This window comes from Salmo trutta, chromosome 25 (assembly GCF_901001165.1).
Source record: "Salmo trutta chromosome 25, fSalTru1.1, whole genome shotgun sequence".
In the NCBI taxonomy this organism is placed as follows: domain Eukaryota; kingdom Metazoa; phylum Chordata; class Actinopteri; order Salmoniformes; family Salmonidae; genus Salmo; species Salmo trutta.
Genome location: NC_042981.1, coordinates 23,784,437 through 23,809,007, shown reverse-complemented (window position 1 = coordinate 23,809,007; position 24,571 = coordinate 23,784,437). Strand labels below are relative to the sequence as shown.

The following is a 24,571-nucleotide window of genomic DNA, read 5'->3' as shown; positions in this document are numbered from 1 at the left end:
AAAAAGCAACAAAAACAAAAATCCTGAATTTTTTTAACTCGTCACTTCTTATGCAAATGTAGGCTGTGAAACCTGACACTTTCCATACAGCTCCAGTAGGAGAGTGAAAGGGGAGAGCAGACAGATGATGCTTTCTGGCATTATAAGGCACAGGACCCTACGGCATTCACAGTGCGCTTTGTACACACAAATGTCAGTCAGAACCGGTCCAGAAGCGCTCAAAATCTAAGAGGTTAATTAACAGAATGGATGCCATTAGTGTTGTAGGTGATATTATTTGGCCTGTCTCTTTATAAAAGAGCTTTAAGAAGTGGTTTTGAATGTTTCCCTGCATTATTTTCGATTTAATTTCACTGCAGGCACAATATGCTCGCTATAATCCATGTAGACACCAAGTTTAATCACAGGCATAAAATAAAGCTAATAACAATGTTTCCTCCCCAGATAGCAAAGCACGCTTAGCACCAATCATTAAAGCACTGATTACCAAATCCTCTTCATCTAGAGAAATGGCCTACGGAAATTAGAGTAATATTATCCATGTGGTATTTCTTTCTCCTCATTGTTTACTGGAGCCCTCTTTCTTTCCCAAGTTGTGGAGAAACCACTGTAACAAAAGTGATAAAAGCCCATCGGTGGGACTTTGATCTTGTCTTCTTGAATATTCCCTGTGTGCCGACTCCAAAGATAGAACTACTTTTAACCATTAACGTGATAGCATCAAGTGCACCCTTCACAGATCTCTGTAAAGAGAAGGGCGCTGAATGAAGACATCAGGAGCAGCTACATTTATCAGATTTTCAGGAGAGATGCAGGCTCGTCGGGTATAGTAGGTGTGGTTTAAGAAGAGTGTTGAATAAACATCTGGTGGGAAATGAAAATATTCCCATTTGTCACCTTTCCTTGGCCTGCGTCATAGGCTACAACCAATCTATATCCTTGCTACAACACACCATGCTGGTTTCTAGTTCACATTTTTCTAAGGAGCCTGCACATCTGTGGTTTGCTATTACAAATGTTTGAGACATCAAGTAAAATTGTAAAAATTACTACAAGTAAAAAGTACTGATATGACATTGGAAATGACAAAATTACCACATAAAGCTGTATGATTACGATTTATTTCCGTTTGAAAATATACCCATAAATTTATCATATGAAAACATTTATACAACCTTTAACATTGTATCACACATTGACACGCACATCCCTGCATTTACAAAGAGTTGCCCTTAATACATCCTTTAATATATATATATATATATATATATATATATATTTTTTTTTACAGTTAAAACATTTCAACAAAAACACCACAACTTTCAAATGTCATCAATTAAGAAAGCCCTTTTAGCCCATGGGAGGCCTCGGGACATGCCAGCTTGAAGCATTGGGATAAAGAAATTAAGAGGGGATACAATACAACCCATAACTCAACGGGGCTGAGATTTGTCCTGTTCCAAGGGGGACATTGGTCAGTAAATCTTTGCTATTGTGTCTAGTCTAGTCACTGACCGTTTTTTAAAATGTTACATCAGGGGAATTTGCTGACAGGAAAATCTGCCATTGATTTATAAGGTAATAAAAGGGGATTTAACATACACATTTTATCACCTGTGGTCTTTTTCCAAGCAATAACCAACATTTTCAGCTGCTACTATTTCTTCAGCAAGAAGTTGTCTTGTGTTTTTCTAGTGATTTGAGCTGAAATCCCACTTAAAGTTGTAAATATCGTGTGTATAAATGTTCCTTGAGTTGAAGGTTGATTTGCTAACATCCATCTATGCCTATCTTGAGGTGGTACAAAGGGAAACAATGACCTAGTTGAAAATATATGCAACAGGTCTCTTGGATATTGTTTGGAGGGATTTGCATGTGCATACAAACATACGTTATTTTACTGAACAGTGACAATACTGTTGTTACAATGAATTAACAAATACAAAGGCAGATTAAACAACTTTGGACCCTATTATCCTTGATGATTACCCTTTCACACAACAAAGGCAGTACACATACACTCACGCCCGTGCACACGCACTCACACCTGCAGCTCAGATGGGTATTAGACACAATTTACTCCAGACATGGCAGAGCGATGATAGCTCCACTGTCATCTCAACTTCTCCCGTCACTCCAAGAGACTTCCTTTCTCACCTTTATGTCACGCGAGTCTACAACATCATTAGTCATTTCATCACCAACTAACACATGCCCAGTGGTGTATCACTGCATCACTGTCATATTGATATGTGGATTATATAGTATTATATCCAGTGTATTGTATGATTACATCATTTTATATAAACACATCCACAGTATCATTGATAACTTTTCTATCAACATGTCCACTGAATCACTAGATCATCTTCATATCAACACCACTACATCGGTACATCACTTCCATTTTCACGACTCCACTGTATCAAAGAAATACTTGCAAATGAGATGCACTGTATTTTGTTTGTTACTATCATATGAGTTGGTCCGTTTGTTAAATTAAATCATTTTCATGTTGACTCGTCTGGGCCCGCTTGTCTCAGTTGCCTCCGCTGCTGTCCCGTTCGATTTGCGGGGAACGTACTCCATGTCAAAGTTGCTCTTGTGCCTTCCCTTCCCACGACTCCATGCAAACAGGAGCAGGAAACAGAAGATGACCACGCCCAGGAAGGACAGGCAGCCCATTGCTGTGGAGATGATGATGGTCTTCAGGTCTATGGGGTTTGTCATATTGTACAGGACGGTGCCGTTGGCCCAGGTCCCGTTGGAGTCCGCCAGGAGTCCAATCTTGTTGGCGTAGAGCGATGTGTCGCTAATGCCCAGGCTCTTCACCGCCAGCGAGGCCGACAGGCTGGCGTTGCCCGCCGCATTGCTGGCCACACACAGGTACACGCCGCTATCGTGCAGCTCTGCAGCCTTGATCTCCAGGGTGCCGTCGGTATGGACCGTCACTCTACCGGTGCTTTTCACTGTGACATACTGTCTGTGTGGCGTCACCCAGGCCATGGAAGGCCGAGGAGCCCCGTCTGCAATGCAGTTGAGCCGAACAGGCTTCCCCTCATCTGCCAGCAGCAGCTGGGTGGTGTTGGGCCCAATCCGGGGCTTGGTGCAGATCACGTACCGTGTCACCAGCGGCTCCTTGAGGTCCAGCAGGGGTTTCCCACGGAGGCGCTCAGGGGCACTGCACTCGGGCTGGGGGTCAGGGAGCTGCAGAAAGGGTGGCTTCCGGCCACTCAGCAGCCATAGGAGCCGGCAGTCGCACACCAGTGGGTTCCCCCCCATGAGCAGCGTCTGCAGGCTGTCAGGGGACTTGAACACAGCTCGCTCCACTGAGTCCAGCTGGTTGTGGGATACGTCCAACACATGCAGTGCTGGGAGGCCCAGGAAGGCCAGGGGTTCAATGTAAACCAGTTGAGCTCCTCGCAGGTGCAACTCCTGCAGTCGCGGAAGCTGGTCTAGCACCCCTTGCTGGATGTGCTGGATGTGGCAGAAGGACAGGTTGAGGTGCGTGAGGTAGGGCAGGTTGCGTAGAGCATGGCCGGGGAAGGAAGACAAGTTGGTATTGGTGACAGAGAGCGTGGTGAGGTTGAGGCTGTGTAGTGACAGAGCGGGTAAGACTTCCAACCAGGGCCAATAGTCGATCTCCAGGTGGCGAAGACGTGGAAGTCTCTTGAAGGAATAGGGCTTTAGGGTGCCGATGCCCAAGTGGCGCAGGCGGAGTTCCACCAGGCTGTGCAGGTGCCCCAGGGCGTCAGTGGGCACCACAGTCAGGTTGCAGCGCTCCAGGGTGAGGCTCTGTAGGCCCAGCAGGCCCGTGAAGGCCCTCTGGGAGATGAACACCAGCTCATTGTCGCCTACCTCCAGGGACATCAGCCTCCGAAGGTCCTGGAAGCCATGGTCCAGCAGCACCACCAGCCTGTTGTGGCTGAGGTCCAGACTTGTGAGGTTGGCCAGGCCGGAGAGCACGCCGGCAGGGACCAGCTGAAGGAGGTTGCTGTGGAAGTTCAGCGAGCGCAGGGAGAGCTGAAATTTGAAGGAGCCCGGTTCGACCACACCAATCAGGTTATCGCTGAGGTCCAGATCCTCCAGTTGTAGGAAGGAGGAGAAGTTGTCTGGGGTGATGCTCCGCAGCTTGTTCTTGCTCAGGTCCAGAAGCCGGGTCTCGATGGGGATGCCCTCAGGGATGGTGGGCAGGCGCTTGCGATGGCAGCTGACTGACTTGGTCTGGGCGGAGCAATCGCAGCGGGCGGGGCAGCCCATGGCGCAGCTAGCCAGCAGTAGCAGCAGAGCCCCACCCAGAAGAGGGTGGCAATGGTACAGGGCGGAGCGCCGCATAACTTTTACCCACGCTGCCCTCTGTTACGACACAGCTTCGTATCCATGCAGACCACCATCACTGTATAGCCCTGCAACACAAAAACACACACAGGGAGGAGTGCATTAGAATACCTAACATTAATTATCCTGCAAAATAGCACTGTTTGTTATACAAAGCTTTACTGCCAACAAAGCTTTGCCCTGATGCTATCTTTCCCCCACCATGCATCACTCAATTTTCCATTTCTTGCTCTCTCTCCGTCCTTTCTCACCCTTTCTTTCCTATCACACTATCAACACTTTTCTTCTTTTATCAGCAGTATTTTTTTCCGCCCAAAGGAAGTAAACTGAAATTTTAATCAAATCAAACTTAATTTAAAGTGCATTAAAACACCAATACACTTTACGGAAAATGGGCAATAACATTGAGCTGCAACAGAGTGGGACAGCTGATGCAAAATGTAAATACTAATCAATGTGTAAGCAAAAGGTTGAACGGTATCTAGTGTGTTAAAAAATCAAGGAGCAAGTTGTTCTAAGGCTTGTGGCCAAGACTGACCCTGGTCACATCATAAAGACTAGGCAGAAACCCTATTGGATGCAAGGAGGTAGGAGACGGGAGTTGACCCAGGGGCAATTCTGTTCCCCCAGGAGCCACACTTTTAAATAGAGATGGATGAGAAAACCCCTCCTATAGACAACAAGTTGTTGGCATAGCAGATGGTCTGAGACGTTTACCTGAATGCATCTGTTTTGTATTCTGTTAACCTTGCCTATTATGGATCATACTCTGGCTATTCTGTCCACATTTTTTTAAAGAATAAAGCATAGGTTATATAGCAAAACACTGTAACGCAGTTTAGGATTGGTAGCAGCACACTCATTGTCAAATCATTGCAAACAAGCACAAAACACTGCAGAGGTGAGCAGTTGGTAAGCATAAATACAGATATATGTGTATATGCTGCTGCTGAGGTGAGTAACAATCCCTAAATAGATGGGCTGAGTACATACATACACACGTCATACACACACACAGCACTCACCCCTCTCCCCGACTCTGAACAGCTGCACTCTGGTGTCTTCCCTCCCATCCTTCTCCCTTTCCCACCCTATATATCTGCTGCTGCTTCTCTACTGTTCTCTCATCTTCTGGTCCTAATTTTTCACACCCCTTCCTCACTCCTTTTTTCTCTTTCTCTCGTCGTCATTGCCTGGGAGAAGCCCCATACTCTCCATTTTCCATTCCCCGCAGGCTGTGTTTTATCGATCGTGACACAGATCAGATGCCAGGAATGTATCCTTTTAACAAAGTGCAGGCCGTTGCCATAGCAACCACAAACCCTCCCTCCCATCCGCTCTTTGTGGTCTGCCAATCAAATTAATGAAAAAGAATAAAGGAAAAAACATGATTTGAATATATTTGATATAGTTGCTACATTAACTTGCAAGCATCAAGTTTACAGTCTCTCAACTGTCAGCCTGCCTGGCTATTTGTTGAGCTGTCTGATTGCCTATCCCTTTGCTGGTCTCTGGGTATCTATCTACCTTTCTTCAAGTCTGTCTGGGTCTTCTTATTGGTCTGCCTTTACCTATCGGGTACCTGTCTGTCTGTCTCTCTTGAGACTGTGTATGTGTGTGTGTCTGTGTGCCAATTAGTATTTTCGACAATCTGTCAATGAGTCTAAGTCTGTCTCTGGATCTGTCCATCTACCTGTCTCTATCAGTCTATCAAGTTACTGGTCAATACGTCTCACTGCTGGTGTATCTATTGGTCTGTACAGAATGTCTTGTCAATTAGTCAGTCTTTCTAACAGGATGCCAGTGTGCTTGGTCTGGTCTGGCACATCCTGACTCCCTTGGAGCTGTGCCATATTTGTTAGAGCCCTTTGGACCACCAGACTTGTTGGACAGTGGAAAACATACCTGAGAAGGCTGGGTAAGAAGAGAAGGGTAAGGAGTCATTCAGTAGGGCAGACCCAAAGGATATAGAGCTTTTTGGGATTATGTTTAGAATTGGATTAGAGACGCAGTGAAACTGTAGAAAATCTGACAGGCGAATGAGAGCCTAGGGGAGACGCATGAGTCACGGTGGGAGAGAGAGAGTGAGCGAGAGAGAGAGAGAGAGAAATGCAGACAAAGATAACAGGAAATATGTAAAGAAATATAGGCAAAGCCTGTGGTAGATTGGATGAAAGCTTAATTTGCTTGCTGAGTTCATTGGAGTTGTATAATGTGATTCATTCCAGCAACACAAGTGTAAAGACTTTTATAAGAACCTGCAGATACTTCTAGACTCTGAATTATATTACACACTATATATATATATATATATATATATATATATATATATATATATATATATATATATATATATATATATATATACTATATATACTGCTCAAAAAAATAAAGGGAACACTTAAACAACACAATGTAACTCCAAGTCAAGTCACACTTCTGTGAAATCAAACTGTCCACTTAGGAAGCAACACTGATTGACAATAAATTTCACATGCTGTTGTGCAAATGGAATAGACAACAGGTGGAAATTATAGGCAATTAGCAAGACACCCCCAATAAAGGAGTGGTTCTGCAGGTGAGGACCACAGACCACTTCTCAGTTCCTATGCTTCCTGGCTGATGTTTTGGTTACTTTTGAATGCTGGCGGTGCTTTCACTCTAGTGGTAGCATGAGACGGAGTCTACAACCCACACAAGTGGCTCAGGTAGTGCAGCTCATCCAGGATGGCACATCAATGCGAGCTGTGGCAAGAAGGTTTGCTGTGTCTGTCAGCGTAGTGTCCAGAGCATGGAGGCGCTACCAGGAGACAGGCCAGTACATCAGGAGACGTGGAGGAGGCCGTAGGAGGGCAACAACCCAGCAGCAGGACCGCTACCTCCGCCTTTGTGCAAGGAGTAGCAGGAGAAGCACTGCCAGAGCCCTGCAAAATGACCTCCAGCAGGACACAAATGTGCATGTGTCTGCTCAAACGGTCAGAAACAGACTCCATGAGGGTGGTATGAGGGCCCGATGTCCACAGGTGGGGGTTGTGCTTACAGTCCAACACCGTGCAAGACGTTTGGCATTTGCCAGAGAACACCAAGATTGGCAAATTCGCCACTGGCGCCCTGTGCTCTTCACAGATGAAAGCAGGTTCACACTGAGCACATGTGACAGACGTGACAGAGTCTGGAGACGCCGTGGAGAATGTTCTGCTGCCTGCAACATCCTCCAGCATGACCGGTTTGGCGGTGGGTCAGTCATGGTGTGGGGTGGCATTTCTTTGGGGGGCCGCACAGCCCTCCATGTGCTCGCCAGAGGTAGCCTGACTGCCATTAGGTACCGAGATGAGATCCTCAGACCCCTTGTGAGACCATATGCTGGTGCGGTTGGCCCTGGGTTCCTCCTAATGCAAGACAATGCTAGACCTCATGTGGCTGGAGTGTGTCAGCAGTTCCTGCAAGAGGAAGGCATTGATGCTATGGACTGGCCCGCCCGTTCCCCAGACCTGAATCCAATTGAGCACATCTGGGACATCATGTCTCGCTCCATCCACCAACGCCACGTTGCACCACAGACTGTCCAGGAGTTGGCGGATGCTTTAGTCCAGGTCTGGGAGGAGATCCCTCAGGAGACGATCCGCCACCTCATCAGGAGCATGCCCAGGCGTTGTAGGGAGGTCATACAGGCACATGGAGGCCACACACACTACTGAGCCTCATTTTGACTTGTTTTAAGGACATTACATCAAAGTTGGATCAGCCTGTAGTGTGGTTTTCCACTTTAATTTTGAGTGTGACTCCAAATCCAGATTTCCATTGATTATTTTTGTGTGATTTTGTTGTCAGCACATTCAACTATGTAAAGAAAAAAGTATTTAATAACATTATTTCTTTCATTTAGATCTAGGATGTGTTGTTTAAGTGTTCCCTTTATTTTTTTAGCAGTATATATATATATATATATATATATATATATATATATATATATACACACACACACACACACACACACACACACACACACATATACATATATATATATATATATACATATACACACACAAAAGTATGTGGACACCCCTTCAAATTGAGGGATTTGGCTATCATAGCCAAACCCGTTGCTGACAGGTGTATAACATCGAGCACACAGTCATGCAATCTCCATAGACAAACATTGGCAGCAGAATGGCCTTACTGAAGAGCTCAGTGACTTTCAACGTGGCACTGTCATAGGATGCCACCTTTCCAACAAGTCAGTTTGTCAAATTTCTGCCCTGCTAGACCTGCCCTGGTCAACTGTAAGTGCTGTTATTGTGAAGTTGAAACATCTAGGAGAAACAACGGCTCAACCGCGAAGTAGGAGGCTACACAAGCTAACAGAACGGCACCGCCGAGTGTTGAAGTACGTAAAAATCATCTGTCCTCGGTTGCAACACTCACTAACGAGTTCCAAACTGCCTCTGAAAGCAACGTCAGCACAATAAATGTTCATCGTGAGATTCATGAAATGGGTTTCCATAGCTGAGCAGATTACCCTGCGCAATGCCAAGCGTCGGCTGGAGTGGTGTAATGCTTGCCACCATTGGACTCTGGAGCAGTGGAAACACCTTCCCTGGAGTGATGAATCACACTTTTTCATGGTTCGGGCTAGGCCCCCTAGTTCCAGTAAAGGGAAATCTTAATGCTACAGCATACAATGACATTCTAGACTATTCTGTGCTTCCAACTTTGAGGTAACAGTTTGGGGAAGGCCCTTTCCTGTTTCAGCATGACAATGCCCTAGTGCACAAAGCGAGGTCCATGCAGAAATGGTTTGTCAAAATCAGCAGGGGATCAAATACTTTTTTCCCTCACTGTACATCAATGTCCGACCTCACTAATGCTCGTGGCTGAATGGAAGCAAGTCCCCGCCGCAATATTCCAACATCTAGTTGAAAGCCTTCCAAGAAGAGTAGTGGCTGTTATAGCAGCAAATAGGAGCCCGAATTTGGAATGAGATGTTCGACAAGCAGGTGTCCACATATTGTTGTTCATGTAGATTATGAGTGCACACTCACTGACTGTGTTATTGTTCAGAGACAAATCATGCCCACTATCACTACCGGTCAAAAGTTTTAGAACACCTACTCATTCAAGGGTTTTTCATTATTTTTTAAAACTATTTTCTACATTGTAGAATAATAGTGAAGACATCAAAACTATGAAATAACACATATGGAATCATGTAGTAACCAAAAAAGTGTTAAACAAATCTTAATATATTTTATATTTAAGATTCTTCAAATAGCCACCCTTTGCCTTGATGACAGCTTTGCACAAGCTTGGCATTCTCTCAACCAGCTTCACCTGGAATGCTTTTCTAACAGTCCTGAAGGAGTTCCCACATATGCTGAGCACTTGTTGGCTGCTTTTCCTTCTCTCTGCAGTCCAACTCATCCCAAACCATCTCAATTTGGTTGAGGTCGGGCCAGGTCATCTGATGCAGCACTCCATCACTCTCCTTCTTGGTAAAATAGCCCTTACACAGCCTGTTGGGTCATTGTCCTGTTGAAAAACAAATGATAGTCCCACTAAGCCCAAACCAGGTGGGATGGCTTATCGCTGCAGAATGCTGTGGTAGCCATGCTGGTTAAGTGTGCCTTGAATTCTAAATTAATCGCAGACAGTGTCACCAGCAAAGCCCCCCCCCCCCACCATAATACCTCCCCCTCCATGCTTACCGGTGGGAAATACACATGCGGAGATCATCCGTTCACCCACCCCACATCTCACAAAGACACAGCGGTTGGAACCAAAAATCTCACATTTGGACTCCAGACCATAGGACAAATTTCCACCAGTCTAATGTCCATTGCTTATGTTTCCTGGCCCAAGCAAGTCTCGTCTTCTTGTTGGTGTCCTTTAGTAGTGGTTTCTTTGCAGCAATTTGACCATGAAGGCCTGATTCACACAGTCTCCTCTGAACAGTGGATGTTGAGTTGTGTCTGTTACTGTAACTCTGTGAAGCATTTGGTTGGGCTGCAATTTCTGAGGCTGGTAACTCTAATGAACTTACAGCAGCAGAGGTAACTCTGGATCTTCCATTCCTGTGGCGGTCCTCATGAGAGCCAGTTTCATTATAGCGCTTGATGGTTTTTGCAACTGCACTTGAAGAAACTTTCAAAGTTTTTGAAATGTTCCGTATTGAATAATCTTCATGTCTTAAAGTAATGATGGACTGTCATTTCTCGTTGCTTATTTGAGCTGATCTTGCCATAATATGGACTTGGTGTTTTACCAAATAGGGCTATCTTCTGTGTACCAACCCTACCTTGTCACAACACAACTGATTGGCTCAAAACACATTAAGGAAAGAAATTCCACAAATTAACTTTTAACAATGCACACCTGTTAATTGAAATGCATTCCAGGTGACTACCTCATGAAGCTGGTTGAGAGAATGCCAAGCGTGTGCAAAGCTGTCATCAAGGCAAAGGGTGGCTATTTGAAGAATCTCAGTGAGTGTGCACTCATATAATTTACATGAACAAAAGTATTTGGACACCTGATCATCTCATTCCAAAATCAGGCATCAATATGGAGTCGGTCCCCTATTTGCTGCTACAACAGCCTCTACTCTTCTGGGAAGGCTTTCAACTAGATGTTGGAACATTGCAGCGGGGACTTGCTTCCATTCAGCCAAGAGTGGCTATTTGAAGAATCTCAAATATAAAATATATTTTGACTTGTTTAACACTTTGTTGGTTACTACATGATTCCATATGTGTTATTTATTTCATCGTTTTGATGTCTTCACTATTACTTTACAATGTAGAAAATAGTCAAAAGAAAAGAAAAAACCTTGAATGAGTAGGTGTTCTAAAACTTTTGACCGGTAGTGTAGTTTAATTTTACATTTTTGATATGTTTCACTATTATTTGTTTCAATGTTCATACAAGCAGTATACGACATAGTCTCAGAACTTCATCTCCATTTTCCATAGTCAACAATCCATATCCACTCAATTCCAGATCAGTTACATGACCAGCCAAATAGTGTTGTTGTTTTTGTTTTTTTTCTGACACAAGTGCACAATGCATGATAGCACAGGTAACCCAATTAGTTCATTAGAATGAATGTTCACCAGCCATGATTAATTATTGATTTACAAGTAATTATTTTGGAGATTATTATTCATTTTATTGATGTGCCTGGGACTTGCTGGAGGGTATTTATTAGACCCATGTTCTGCCTTGCGTGATGTAGCTACAGTTCTGGCCTCAAAGATATGCAGCAATGTGGTATCATCATACACAGTGGGGCGACTTCCTGCTTACAATAATACAATTTAAATCTGATAAGACTGACACTGTTAGCTCTTCCCATTTTGGACATGCCTCAAGAGAGGGTGCAAATCTGGAAAAGCCAATAGCAACCATCTTGGCAGATTTGAAGTTTGTTCTTGTTCATCCCATTCAGTGGTGGAAAAAGTACCCAATTGTCATACTTGAGTAAAAGTAAAGATACCTTAATAGAAAATGACTTAAGTAAAAGGGAAAGTCACCCAGTAAAATCCAACTTGAGTAAAAGTCTAAAAGTATTTGGCTTTAAATATACTTACGTATCAAAAGTTAAAGTAAAAGTATAAATCATTTCAAATTCCTTATATTAAGCAAACTAGACTGCACCATTTTCTTGTTTTGTTTAATTTACAGGGACACGCTCCAACACTCAGACATAATTTACAAACAAAGCATGTGTTTAGTGAGTCCGCCAGATCAGAGGCAGTAGGGATGACCAGGATGCTCTCTTGATAAGTATGTGAATTGGACCATTTTCCGGTCCTGCTAAGCATTCAAAATGTAACAAGTACTTTTGGGTTTCAGGGAAAATGTATGGAGTAAAAAGTACATCATTTTCTTTAGGAATGTAGTGAAATAAAAATATATATAGTTAAGTAAAGATACCCCAAAAAACTACTTAATTAGTACTTTCAAGTATTTTTACTTAAGAACTTTACGCCACTGATCCCATGAATGATGTCATATCGTTAAGTCTATCTTTGACTCAGTAAAACTGAGGTCCAATATATAGCTCTAGTCTCAATTGTAGCTATGAACAGCTTTCCTATTTGGTTACCTCTGGCTTTTGCTATAATTTAAAAAAATTAAATGTATTTGCCTTAAACAATTATTGTGGCCATGTACTGCAGAGCACACAATATTTATACAACAGTACTGTCTCTTAATATTAAGTTAAGCCCAATGGTTCCATTTAGTTAATTTCCTACCATAATAGTGGCATGTGTAATGAGATTATTGCACATGAGTGAGTTCACATGTATGCATTTTAGCGCAGCGACGTGAGCACAACCCATAACATGTTCTGCATGATAACACACATTTGCCTGGCTGACTTGGAGTGAGACATCATTGGGCTAGACATAATAATTGCTCGACATAATATTTTGTATTCACCTACTGTAGAATAGATTAAACATATGTGTGTGCAGAATAACTGCACATGTTTACTTACCAATTACTGAGTACTTAGATAGGTCATTTAACAACTGTTTAGAAGACTGGAACTTATTATTCATGCACTATACACGGAGTATACAAAACATTTCCATGTGATAGACTAACCAGGTGAATGCAGGTGAAAGCTATGATCCCTTATTGATGTCACTTGGTAAATCCACTTCAATCAGTGTAGATGACAGGTTAAAGAAGGATTTTTAAGCCTTGAGACAATTGAAACATGGATTGTGTATATGTACAATTCATTGGGTGAATGGGCCAGACAAAAGATTTAAGTGCCTTTGAACAGGGTATGTTAGTGGGTGCCAGGTGCACCTGTTTGTGTCAAGAACTGCAACAATGCTGGGTTTTTCACACTCAACAGTTTCCAGCGTGTATCAAGAATGGTCCACCACCCAAAGGACATCCAGCTAACATGACACAACTGTGGGAAGCATTGGAGTCAACATGGGCCAGCATCCCTGTGGAACGCTTTGAACACCTTGTAGAGTCCATGCTCGAAGAATCGAGGCAGTTCTAAGGGCAAAAGGGGGGGGGAGGTCCTAATGTTTGGTATACTCAGTGTATATTCTGCAGAGACAATGCAAGCATAAAAACCCTGATTTATACAGTTATATATATATACCAACTGTATGTGTGTATATATATATATATACACACATACAGTTGGTATATATATATATATATATATATATATATATATATACATATAAGTCGGATGTTTACATACACCTTAGCCAAATACATTTAAACTCAGTTTTCACCATTCCTGACATTTAATCCTAGTAAACATTCCGTCTTAGGTCAGGTAGGATCATAAAAGTGTAAATAAAAGTAGAGAGAATTATTTATTTCAGCTTTTATTTCTTTCATCACATTCCCAGTGGGTCAGAAGTTTACATACACCCAATTAGTATTTGGAAGCTTTAACTTCCTGACTGATGTCTTGAGATGTTGCTTCAATATATCCACATAAATTTCCTTCCTCATGATGCCATCTATTTTGTGAAGTGCACCAGTCCCTCCTGCAGCAAAGCACAACCCACAACATGATGCTGCCACCCCCGTGCTTCAGGTTTGGGATGGTGTTGTCCGGCTTGCAAGCCTCCCCTTTTTCCTCCAAACATAACGATGGTCATTATGGCCAAACAGTTCTATTTTTGTTTCATCAGACCAGAGGACATTTCTCCAAAAAGTACAATCTTTGTCCCCATGTGCAGTTGCAAACCCTGGTGCAAACATCGGGGTCTCACTGCGGTGGCAATCTGCGTTCTTCTTTTGGCGCGTCACGGCCTGCTGAAGGTGGACACGGACGGTTTCCCATGTCTCCTCCACGCGCCTGAGCCAGTCGTCCACCGCAGGAACCTCGGTCTGACTCTGATGCCAAGGGGCCAGAACCAGGTGGTACCCCAGAACGCACTGGATGGGAGAGAGGTTAGTGGAGGAGTGAGTTCTTGGCCATCTCGGCCCAGGGCACGAACGCCGCCCACTCCCCCGGCCGGTCCTGGCAATAGGACCACAGAAACCTACACACATCCTGGTTCACTCTCTCCACCTGCCCATTACTCTCGGGGTGAAACCCTGAAGTAAGGCTGATTGAGACCCCCAGATGTTCCATGAAAGCCTTCCGGACCCTAGACGTGAACTGGGGACCCCGATCAGACACTATATCCTCAGGCACCCCGTAGTGCCGGAAGACGTGTGTAAACAAGGCCTCCGCAGTCTGTAGGGCCGTAGGGAGACCGGGGCAGAGGGAGGAGATGACAGGACTTAGAGAAACGATCCACAACGACCAGGATCGCGGTGTTACCCTGTGAGAGTGGAAGATCTGTCAGAAAATCCACCGACAGGTGCGAACAAGGTCGCTGTGGAACGGGTAAGGGGTGTAGCTTACCTCTGGGCAGGTGCCTAGGAGCCATACACTGGGCGCACACTGAGCAGGAGGAAACATAAACCCTCACGTCCTTAGCCAAGGTAGGCCACCAGTAGCTCCCGCTCAAACAGCGAGTGACGTGTGGGCCCAATAGATCAACCGATCACGAATAGCAGACGGGACGTACAGACACCCAGCGGGACACTGGACGGGAGCGGGCTCTGCTCGTAACGCCTGCTCTATGTCCGTGTCCAGCTCACACACTACCAGCGCCACCAGGCAGGAGGCGGGGAGTATGGGAGTGGGATCCATGGGCCGCTCCTCTGTGTCATACATCCGGGACAATGCGGCTGCCTTTACGTTCTGGGAGCCTGGTCTGTAGGACAGGGTAAACACAAAACGGGTGAAAAACATGGCCCACCTTGCCTGGCGAGGGTTCAATCTCCTCGCTGTCCGGATGTACTCCAGATTGCGGTGGTCAGTCCAGATGAGAAAAGGGTGTCTAGCCCCCTCAAGCCAATGTCTCCACGCCTTCAAGGCCTTGACGACAGCCAACAGCTCCCGGTCCCCCACGTCATAGTTTCGCTCCGCCAAGCTGAGCTTCTTCGAGAAGAAGGCACAGGGGCAGAGCTTTGGTGGCGTACCCGAATGCTGAGCGAGCACCGCTCCTATCCCAGCCTCGGACGCGTCCACCTCCACTATGAACGCCAAAGAGGAATCCAGATGGGCCAGCACGGGAGCCGAGGTAAACAGAGCCCTCAGGTGACTGAAAGCCCTGTCCGCCTCAGCCGACCACTGCAAACGCACCAGGACCCCTTCAGCAGTGAGGTAATGGGAGCCGCTACCTGACCAAAACCTCGGATAAACCTCCGGTAGTAGTTGGCAAACCCTAAGAACCGCTGCACCTCCTTTACCGTGGTGGGAGTCAGCCAATTACGCACGGCTGAAATGCGGTCACTCTCCATCTCCACCCCTGAAGTGGAAATGCGATAACCTAGGAAGGAGACGGACTGCTGGAAGAACAGGCATTTCTCAGCCCTGACGTACAGGTCATGCTCCAACAGGCGACCAAGCACCTTGCGCACCAGGGACACATGCTCGGCGCGTGTAGCGGAGTACATCAGAATGTCATCAATATACACCACTACACTCTGCCCATGCAGGTCCCTGAAAATCTCATCTACAAAGGCTTGGAAGACCGATGGCGCATTCATCAACCCATATGGCATGACTAGGTACTCATAGTGCCCTGAGGTGGTACTGAAAGCCGTCTCCCTCTCGGATACGCACCAGGTTGTAAGCGCTCCTGAGATCTAGTTTGGTGAAGATGCGCGCCCAGTGCATTGACTCAATCGCTGTGGCTATGAGTGGTAGCACGTAACTATACCTCACACTGATCTAGTTCAGACCCCGATAGTCAATACACGGGCGCAGACCTCCCTCCTTCTTCTTCACAAAAAAGAAACTCGAGGAGACGGGTGAAGTGGAGGACCGAATGTTCCCCTGACGCAGGGATTCGGAGACATATGTTTCCATAGCCTCCGTCTCCGCCTGTGAGAGGGGATACACGTGACTCCTGGGAAGTGCAGCGTCTACCAGGAGATTTATCGCACAATCGCTCCGTCGATGGGTTGGTAATTGAGTCGCCTTCTTTTTAGAGAAGGCGAGAGCCAAAAAGGCATATTCAAGGGGAATGCGCACGGTGGATACCTGGTCTGGACTTTCCACCGTAGTAGCACCAACGGAAACCCCTAAACACCCCCCCGAGCACTCCCGCGACCACCCCGTGAGAGCCCTCTGTGGCCATGAAACAGTGGGGTCATGACAAACTAATCAGGGTAGGCATAGCACCACGGGAAACGCAGGAGAGTCAATAAGGAAGAGACTAATTCTCTTCTTGTGCCCCCCCTGCGTCACCATGCCCAGAGGAGCGGTGGCCTCCCAGATCAAACCTGACCCTAATGGTCGACTATCTAAGGCGTGAACGGGGAAGGGCACAGCCACGGGAACAATGGGGATCCCTAATCTATGGGCGAACGATCCATCTATAAACTTCCCAGCCGCACCTGAATCGACGAGCGCCTTATGCTGGAAATGCGGGGAAAACTCAGAAAAAGTGACATAGACAAACATATGAGCAACAGAGGGCTCTGGGTGAGAATGGTGCCGGCTCACCTGGGGTGACGCCAGAGCACCCTGCCTGCTGCCTCGATCCCCAGAGGAACCAACCCGGCACCGACCAGCAGTGTGACCTCTGCGGCCACAGATGGTGCACGAGCTGGAACCCCCTCCGGTCTCCCTGCGCACCGCCCCTCCCAGCTCCATAGGTATTGGAGAGGGGGTGCGGGGGGATGGAACCACCAGACCCCGATCTGAACGTCCGCGGGTAGCCAGCAGGTTGTCCAGCCGGATGGACAGGTCCACCAGCTGGTCAAACGTGAGGGTGGTGTCTCTGCAGGCCAACTCCCGACGGACGTCCTTGTGCAGACTGCAGCGGTAATGGTCGATCAGGGCCCTGTCGTTCCATCCCGTGCCGCCAGCCAGGGTCCTAAACTCCAGGGCGAACTCCTGGACGCTCCTCGTCTCCTGCCTCAAATGGAAGAGGCGCTCACCCGCCGCTCTACCCTCGGGCGGGTGGTCGAAGACTGTCAACATAAACGGCCTCTGCCTCAGGTGGACGAGACGTTCACCCACCGCTCTACCCTCAGGCGGGTGGTCAAAGACTGCCCGGAAGCGGCGGGTGAAATCCTCGAAGTGGTCCAACACCACTTCTTCTTCTCCCCATTCGGCGTTGGCCCACTCCAGGGCTTTCCCTGAGAGGCAGGAGATGAGGGTGGCTACGCTCTCACGGCCCGAAGGAGCCAGGTGCACGGTTGCCAGGTAGAGCTCTGGCTGGAGCAAGAACCCCTGACAACCCACCACCGTTCCATCATACTCCCTCGGGAGGGCGAGCCGAATCCCACTGGGCCCGGGTGAAGGAGGGGTGAGTGATGGTGAGACTGGTGGTGCTGATGGAGACGCTGGAGGAACTCCTCTTCTCTCCCAGCGCTCCATGGTTTGTAGAACGCGATCCATGGCGCTGCCGAGATGCTGTAGCATGGCAGCGTGCTGCTGGACTCGCTCCTCAAGCACTACTGCAGGGGCACCTGCTCCTGCTGACTCCATTCCGAGTGGGTGCGTGTTTCTGTCAAGGCTGTGTGTAACTGGTAAAAGGAGTCAGGCGCAGGAGAGCTGAGATGCGTGGACAAGGTATTTAATACAAGATAACACCAGTATAAACACAATACTACGGTGCGGGAAAAATACCGGTACCATGAAATAAACGGGCGTAATAACAAAACCCGGCAACAAAATACCAGCCGTCAGTAACAGCCTGAACAATAGCACAAACACGCACACAAACATGGGGGAAACCAGAGGGTTAAATAATGAACATGTAATGGGGGAATTGTAATGTAATGGGGGAATTGAAACCAGGTGTGTAGAAAACAAAGACAAAACAAATGGAAAATGAAAAGTGGATCGGCGATGGCTAGAAGGCCGGTGACGTCGACCGCCGAGCGCATCTCGAACAAGGAGAGGGACAAACTCCGGCAGAAGTCATGACAGTATCCCCCCCTTGATGCGCAGCTCCATCAGTGCGCCGACACCGGCCTCAGGGACGACCCGGAGGGCGAGGCGCAGGGCGATCCGGATGGAGACGGTGGAATTCCCGCAGCATCGAAGGGTCCAATACGTCCTCCACCGGCACCCAGCATCTCTCCTCCGGACCGTACCCCTCCCACTCCACGAGGTACTGAAGGCCCCTCGCCCGACGCCTCGAGTCCAGTATGGATCGGACTGCATACGCCGGGGCCCCCTCGATGTCCAGAGGGGGCGGAGGAACCTCCCGCACCTCAGTCTCCTGGAGTGGACCAGCCATCACCAGCCTGAGGAGAGACACATGGAACGAGGAGTTAATATGGTAATCTGGGGGAAGCTGTAAACTGTAACAAACCTCGTTCACTCTCCTCAGGACTTTGAATGGCCCCACAAACCGCGGGCCCAGATTCCGGCAGGGCAGGCGGAGGGGCAGGTTTCAGGTCGAGAGCCAGACCCGGTCCTCACTGCAGTGGCGGTCTGCGCTGGCTTTCAGACGCCTCACGGCCCGCTGAAGGTACACATGAGCGGCGTCCCATGTCTCCTCCGAGCGCCTAAACCAGTCGTCCACCGCAGGAGCATCAATCTGGCTCTGATGCCACGGCGCCAGAACCAGCTGGTACCCCAGTACGCACTGGAAGGGGGAGAGGTTGGTAGAGGAGTGGCGGAGCGAGTTCTGGGCCATCTCTGCCCAGGGTATGAACGCCGCCCACTCCCCCACCGGTCCTGGCAATAAGACCGCAGAAACCTACACACATCCTGGTTTACTCTCTCCACCTGCCCGTTACTCTAGGGGTGAAAACCTGAGGTGAGGCTGACCGAGACCCCCAGACGTTCCATGAACGCCCTCCAGACCCTTGACGTGAACTGGGGACCTCGATCAGATACTATGTCCTCAGGCACCCCGTAGTGCCGGAGGACGTGTGTGAATAGGGCCTCTGCAGTCTGTAGGGCCGTAGGGAGACCGGGCAATGGGAGGAGACGGCAGGACTTAGAAAACCGAAAACCTGCTCCTGCTGACTCCATAGTATTGGTCTGTAATTCTGTAATGCGATGCTACTGGCGGCAGAGAAGTCAGGCGCAGGAGAGCGGAAACTGATTTACAACGGTTGTGTTTAATAACCATAAACCATCGTCAACAGAATAATACAATAAATGCGTCAAACAAAACCCAGTAACTACCAGCATACCGTGCACAAGCACTACAACAAACAATTATGGACAAGGACATGGACATGGGGGGGAACAGAGGGTTAAATACACAACATGTCATTGATGGAATTGGAACCAGGTGTGATGGAAGACAAGACAAAACCAATGGAAAATGAAAAATGGATCGGCGATGGCTAGAAGGTTGGTGACGTCGACCGCCGAACGAACAAGGAGAGGAACCGACTTCGGCGGAAGTCGTGACACGTTTGACATTCTTAAAATAAAGTGGTGATCCTAACTGACCTGAGACAGAGAATTTTTACTAGGATTAAATGTCAGGAATTGTGAAAAACTGAGTTTAAATATATTTGGCTAAGGTGTATGTAAACTTCCGACTTAAACTATATATAGGTACTTTGCTTGTGTACATATGAGACCACATTTCAGGCATACTGTAATTTTTGCTTCGGAAATTGCAAACATCAATTTAAATGTCCTGCAGAGTGCACAATCATGTAACTAAACAAAAAAAGACTATACTATGGAACAAAGATAAATTATATAAAGAATGACAGTAAAAAGCTCTGGAGTACTTTAAATTAATTCTAGGCAAGAATGCAAACTCAGCTGCATCTTTCATTGAGGCAGATGGCTTGTTCATAACAAAACCCTTTGATATTGCCAACCACTTTAATCACTTTTTTGTTGACAAGATTAGCAAACTTAGGTATGACATGCAGAAAACAAAATGTTGAGAGTTAATATTCATGCATAATGAACCAAATAATGAAAGACAAGCACTGTAGTTTTGAGTTCCACAAAGTGGGTGTGGAAGAGGTGAATTTATTTTTGCTATATATAAATAAGGACTAATCGACAACCTGGATGGTACATTTCTGAGGTTGGTAGCGGAATACATTGTGACTCCTGTTTGCCACATCTTCAATTTAAGCCTAGAAGACATGGAGGGAGGCAAAGGTCTTTCCAGTACCCAAGAATAGCAGAGCATGTTTCATGTGGACCCCAGGAAGAGAAGCTGATGCTTTTGTAGCGGCTAATGGGGATCCTAATAAATACCAAATGTCATCCCGGTTATCATAGCGCTGCTGAGATTTTACAGTTAATCTGTACGCTTCTGTGCTAATTAGTGCTTGTGCATTCGCAACAATTAAACAGCTCCTTTCTGCAACACTGGACCTGCCTGCTCTCAAGCATTGTGTTGTAGAACAATCAACTCAACAGCCTCTCTCTCTCCTACAGCCCTGTAGAATATACAAGGTCTGTTGCAGACGGCTTATAATGCCCCTAGTTTTTCGATTCAAAAACACAAAGCAAATATTTGTCTGTTGTTGTTTTCTTGAGTGGATGGGTGAATAAGGGTTTTGAGCAAATTTCCTTAAAAGGTAACTTCGTGCTCAAAAGCAAGCAATGCATTAAACAGACATAAGAACTGCAAAAGTGCTCAGGGATGCTTAGTCTACCAGGACATGTTGACATGGGGTATACTGTGACATAACCACCTGTATTACCTGATGCAAGTAATTATGTCATGCAGTAGATCATACAGGGAGCTTGCACGATAGTTTTGCTATTTGTATTCTCTCCAGAGAGCGATTATGATAATTATAAAATAAACCAGGCTGTGTGTAATGTATGGTTGGAAAGATTGTGTTTTTTCTTAGGGTCCAGCAACAGGAAAATAAAACATTTTCCATGGTGTGTCGACTGGCATTACATTTTTCCCACCGATCTTGTCCGGATGTTCTGTTGAATGCCAGATTTATTTCCTTGTTTGTAAATCAAGTGTGACTTGAAGGACACTGCGTATTAGGTTTCGCTCTAATTTTAGTCTCAGAAGGTAGAACTCATCCATTTTTCATGGTGTATACCGCCACTGTTTCATAGAACCCACTTTCTTTCTAACCCACTTGAGGCTCTTCTTAAAAAAGACTCACACCAAAAGTTTTTCCACCTTTCTATATAAAACACAGAGTATTGATTCATACACTGTTAACAGAGCTATGTAGCATGACACAGCACTATAAAGGATGTAAAAGTCCTAACATGATGGTTAACTTTTATGAATATTGCCATTTGCAGCCTGAAACAGCAGTGAAATGTGGTAATATTTTGCCTTCTTAAAGGCTTTGTGTCTGCAACTGTCAACATAAACTGACACAGAAAGATGACAGAAAGGGACCATTTCAAAGGTTAAGTGTCAGCCTCTATCCAGAGGCCATAACAAATAAAGCAACTATTTAAAGTGCATTCTCTCCTTGTTGTAAACATTTTATGGTTCCCACAAAGCTCTGGGGAAACATTTGTAATGCCCACGTGGAAGGATGTTGCAGTTATGTGGTGCCATATACCATATTGATCCAAAACATTGACCACCCAAGTTCTCGGTTATGAGATTCAACAGTGGATTTCAGAGTAAATGAGAACAAGGGAAGCTTACCGGAGCCGTAAAACAGCGGGAAATATGTCATGGCTTGTTCATCCAATATTCATTGTTCCAACTCCTCATCCGGGTTCCTTTTTTCCCAAAATTTTATTCAAATGTTACCATGCATCTGCAAAAAAGATAGCTCAGATGTGCGAGTGCCTTTCGAATTTCCAACTCGTCATAAATGTAAAATGCCTGGCTGTGAATGTCTTGAGTGCAGTTATTCCACAAACCAAGTTATATTTGTATATCAAAATATGACTCTCTGATGGTGAATGTGTCACGACCTCCACCGGAGTCGGTTCCTTTCCTTGTTCGAGCGGCGTTCGGCGGTCGACGTCACCGGCCTTCTAGCCATCGCCGATCCACTTTTCATTTTCCATTTGTTTTGTCTTTGTTTTCTACACACCTGGTTTCAATTCCCCCATTACATGTTCATTATTTAACCCTCTGGTTTCCCCCATGTTTGTGTGCGTGTTTGTTCTATTGTTCAGGCTGTTACTGACGGCTGGTATTTTGTTGCCGGGTTTTGTTATTACGCCCGTTTATTTCGTGCTACTGGTATTTTTCCAGCACCATAGTATTGTGTTTATACTGGTGTTATCTTGTATTAAATACCTTGTCCACGCATCTCAGCTCTCCTGCGCCTGACTCCTTTCACCAGTTACCCACAGCCTTGACAGAATGTAGATTGAATGAATCTATGAATGAATAAATAATGACATCCATTAAATGCATTATTCCATGTAGTCTATTTCATTGTCACGAAGGCTTGAAAAAGCAATTTCAGCACGTCATTCATGTAAAATCCATGGATATTTACATTTACGTCATTTAGCAGGCGCTCTTCTCCAGAGCGACTTACAAATTGGTGCATTCATCTTATGATATTCATCTTTTGATCAAAATGTTGGATTGAGATTCATTGAAGTTCCAATGCAGCTGTTTTTATCTTAATATTAAATCATTTCTGGGTAACAATGAAGTACCTTACTGTAATTATTTTAAATCCAAATGGTCAAAAATAAACAAAAATAGCTTAGTAAAGAGCATGTCTGTGAGTGGCCTGAGTGGGGAGTGGAAAACTGAAAACTAGTTGTTATTGGCAGAAAGGTTTGGAACTCTCTTTCTTATTGGTCTATTAACTAATTTACTGCCTGGTGATGTCACCAGGCAGGCCAAAACCATCCTAACAAAACAGGCTGATATTTCAGGCAGTCTTTTCAAACAGCTCTAATGGCATTATCATAATTTTCACAGTATTATTCCAAACTCATAGTGTGGAAATATGTATAAAAACACAGGAAAATCACATTTTTGACTGCACTGGGCCATTCAAGCATTACTTTTCACCTGAAAGAACTACATAAGATGCTGACAACCCTCCTTTGAATTGTCACAATGGCTACCAGATAACAACAGGAAGTCCTTTGGAGCGACTGGCCCTGCTTCCCGGCATGCTCTTGTTTTATTCCTGAAGAGCCAGTTAGCATCCCTTCCTCTTCCATCAGACTCATGCCAAGGGATTAAGCAGTCCTCACTGGCACTGAATCATATCAAAGGATTAACACTCTCCCGTCATCAAATCATACCAAGGGATTAGCAGGTTATACTGTTAGTCACAGAATTTGTCCTGACTGGCTTCCATTATTCTCTGTGTGAAAACCACATTGAGTGGAGAAAGACCACCGCTTCTGTCATTTCTCTGTCACTGCTTGGCAGGGTAATACACAACTTTAAGATAAATGTTTCAGTTCCACTTCACTTGAAGTGGATGAATGCCCACAATATTCTGTTGTATGACCTGTAAAGCTGTTATGGAACTTGGCACTAGGATTTAGCCCTACTGTATGTTATTGGCCTACAGGTGTGACTGATGTAAAACTGAAGCAAGACGTTTAAATAAAGAATCCCTAAACTCTTTTCCAGAGTTGGGGAGTAACAGATTACATGTAAGGGATTACAAAAAAACGGTAGCTGTAATCCGTTACCCACAAAAATATTGTAATCAGATTACAGATACTTTTGAAAGAGTTGATTACTTCGACTATTACTTTTAAATTCAGAAAGGATGTTTGCGGGGGGAAAAAAATCAGACACTTCTCTGTTCTCAATGACATTCAAATCAGCATTGAAAAAAAGGCACAAGTTTAGATTTGTCCACCTGAGCAAGTCTGACCACAAGTCAGATAACACTATGATGACACACCAAATGTGTTTGATGGATCGCGGGAAAATAGCTTTGTAGGCTCCAGTCCAAGCTATGTCTTCCAATGGTGCGACTGCTGTCGGCATACAAAGATTATTCAACTTGAATAAACACTTGAAGTTAAGGATGACACAGTGGTGTAGTCTACGGCGATATGGCCATTACTTATTATTGATATCTACATAGAGCATTGATGTGAATCACACTGCTGCTCTCTAATTTAGCTATTTGCACTTTACGGATTGTGGATGGCTGTCCACACATCTAAATATGTATTTGAGCCCAATAGTGGTTGAATTCAAGAAGTTTAAGCTGCCTATCAATCATTGTTTTTGAAACCAGTGGACAGCCAGTGAAAAATGCACTCTTGCAACAGCTGCATAGTGCGGATGCCAACCTATGGAATAAA

General features: G+C 45.6%; 1 protein-coding gene across 2 annotated transcripts in view; it reads right to left on the bottom strand.

The window, feature by feature from the left end:
- Nucleotides 1–1,102: 1,102 nt before the first annotated feature.
- The window catches only part of LOC115162197 (leucine-rich repeat and immunoglobulin-like domain-containing nogo receptor-interacting protein 2), a 35,825-nt gene continuing 12,356 nt past the window's right edge, over nucleotides 1,103–24,571 (bottom strand). The window contains exons 1-2 of one of the 2 annotated variants that reach the window (XM_029713262.1): nucleotides 5,364–5,426; nucleotides 1,103–4,406 (exon numbers count right to left, since the gene is read on the bottom strand). In XM_029713262.1, coding sequence (XP_029569122.1) covers nucleotides 2,500–4,335 — 1,836 coding nt within the window. In that variant the 5' untranslated portion in view covers nucleotides 4,336–4,406; nucleotides 5,364–5,426 and the 3' untranslated portion in view covers nucleotides 1,103–2,499. Of the gene's footprint in view, nucleotides 4,407–5,363; nucleotides 5,427–24,571 lie in introns of those variants that run through there. The other variant, XM_029713261.1, reaches the window with a different exon arrangement.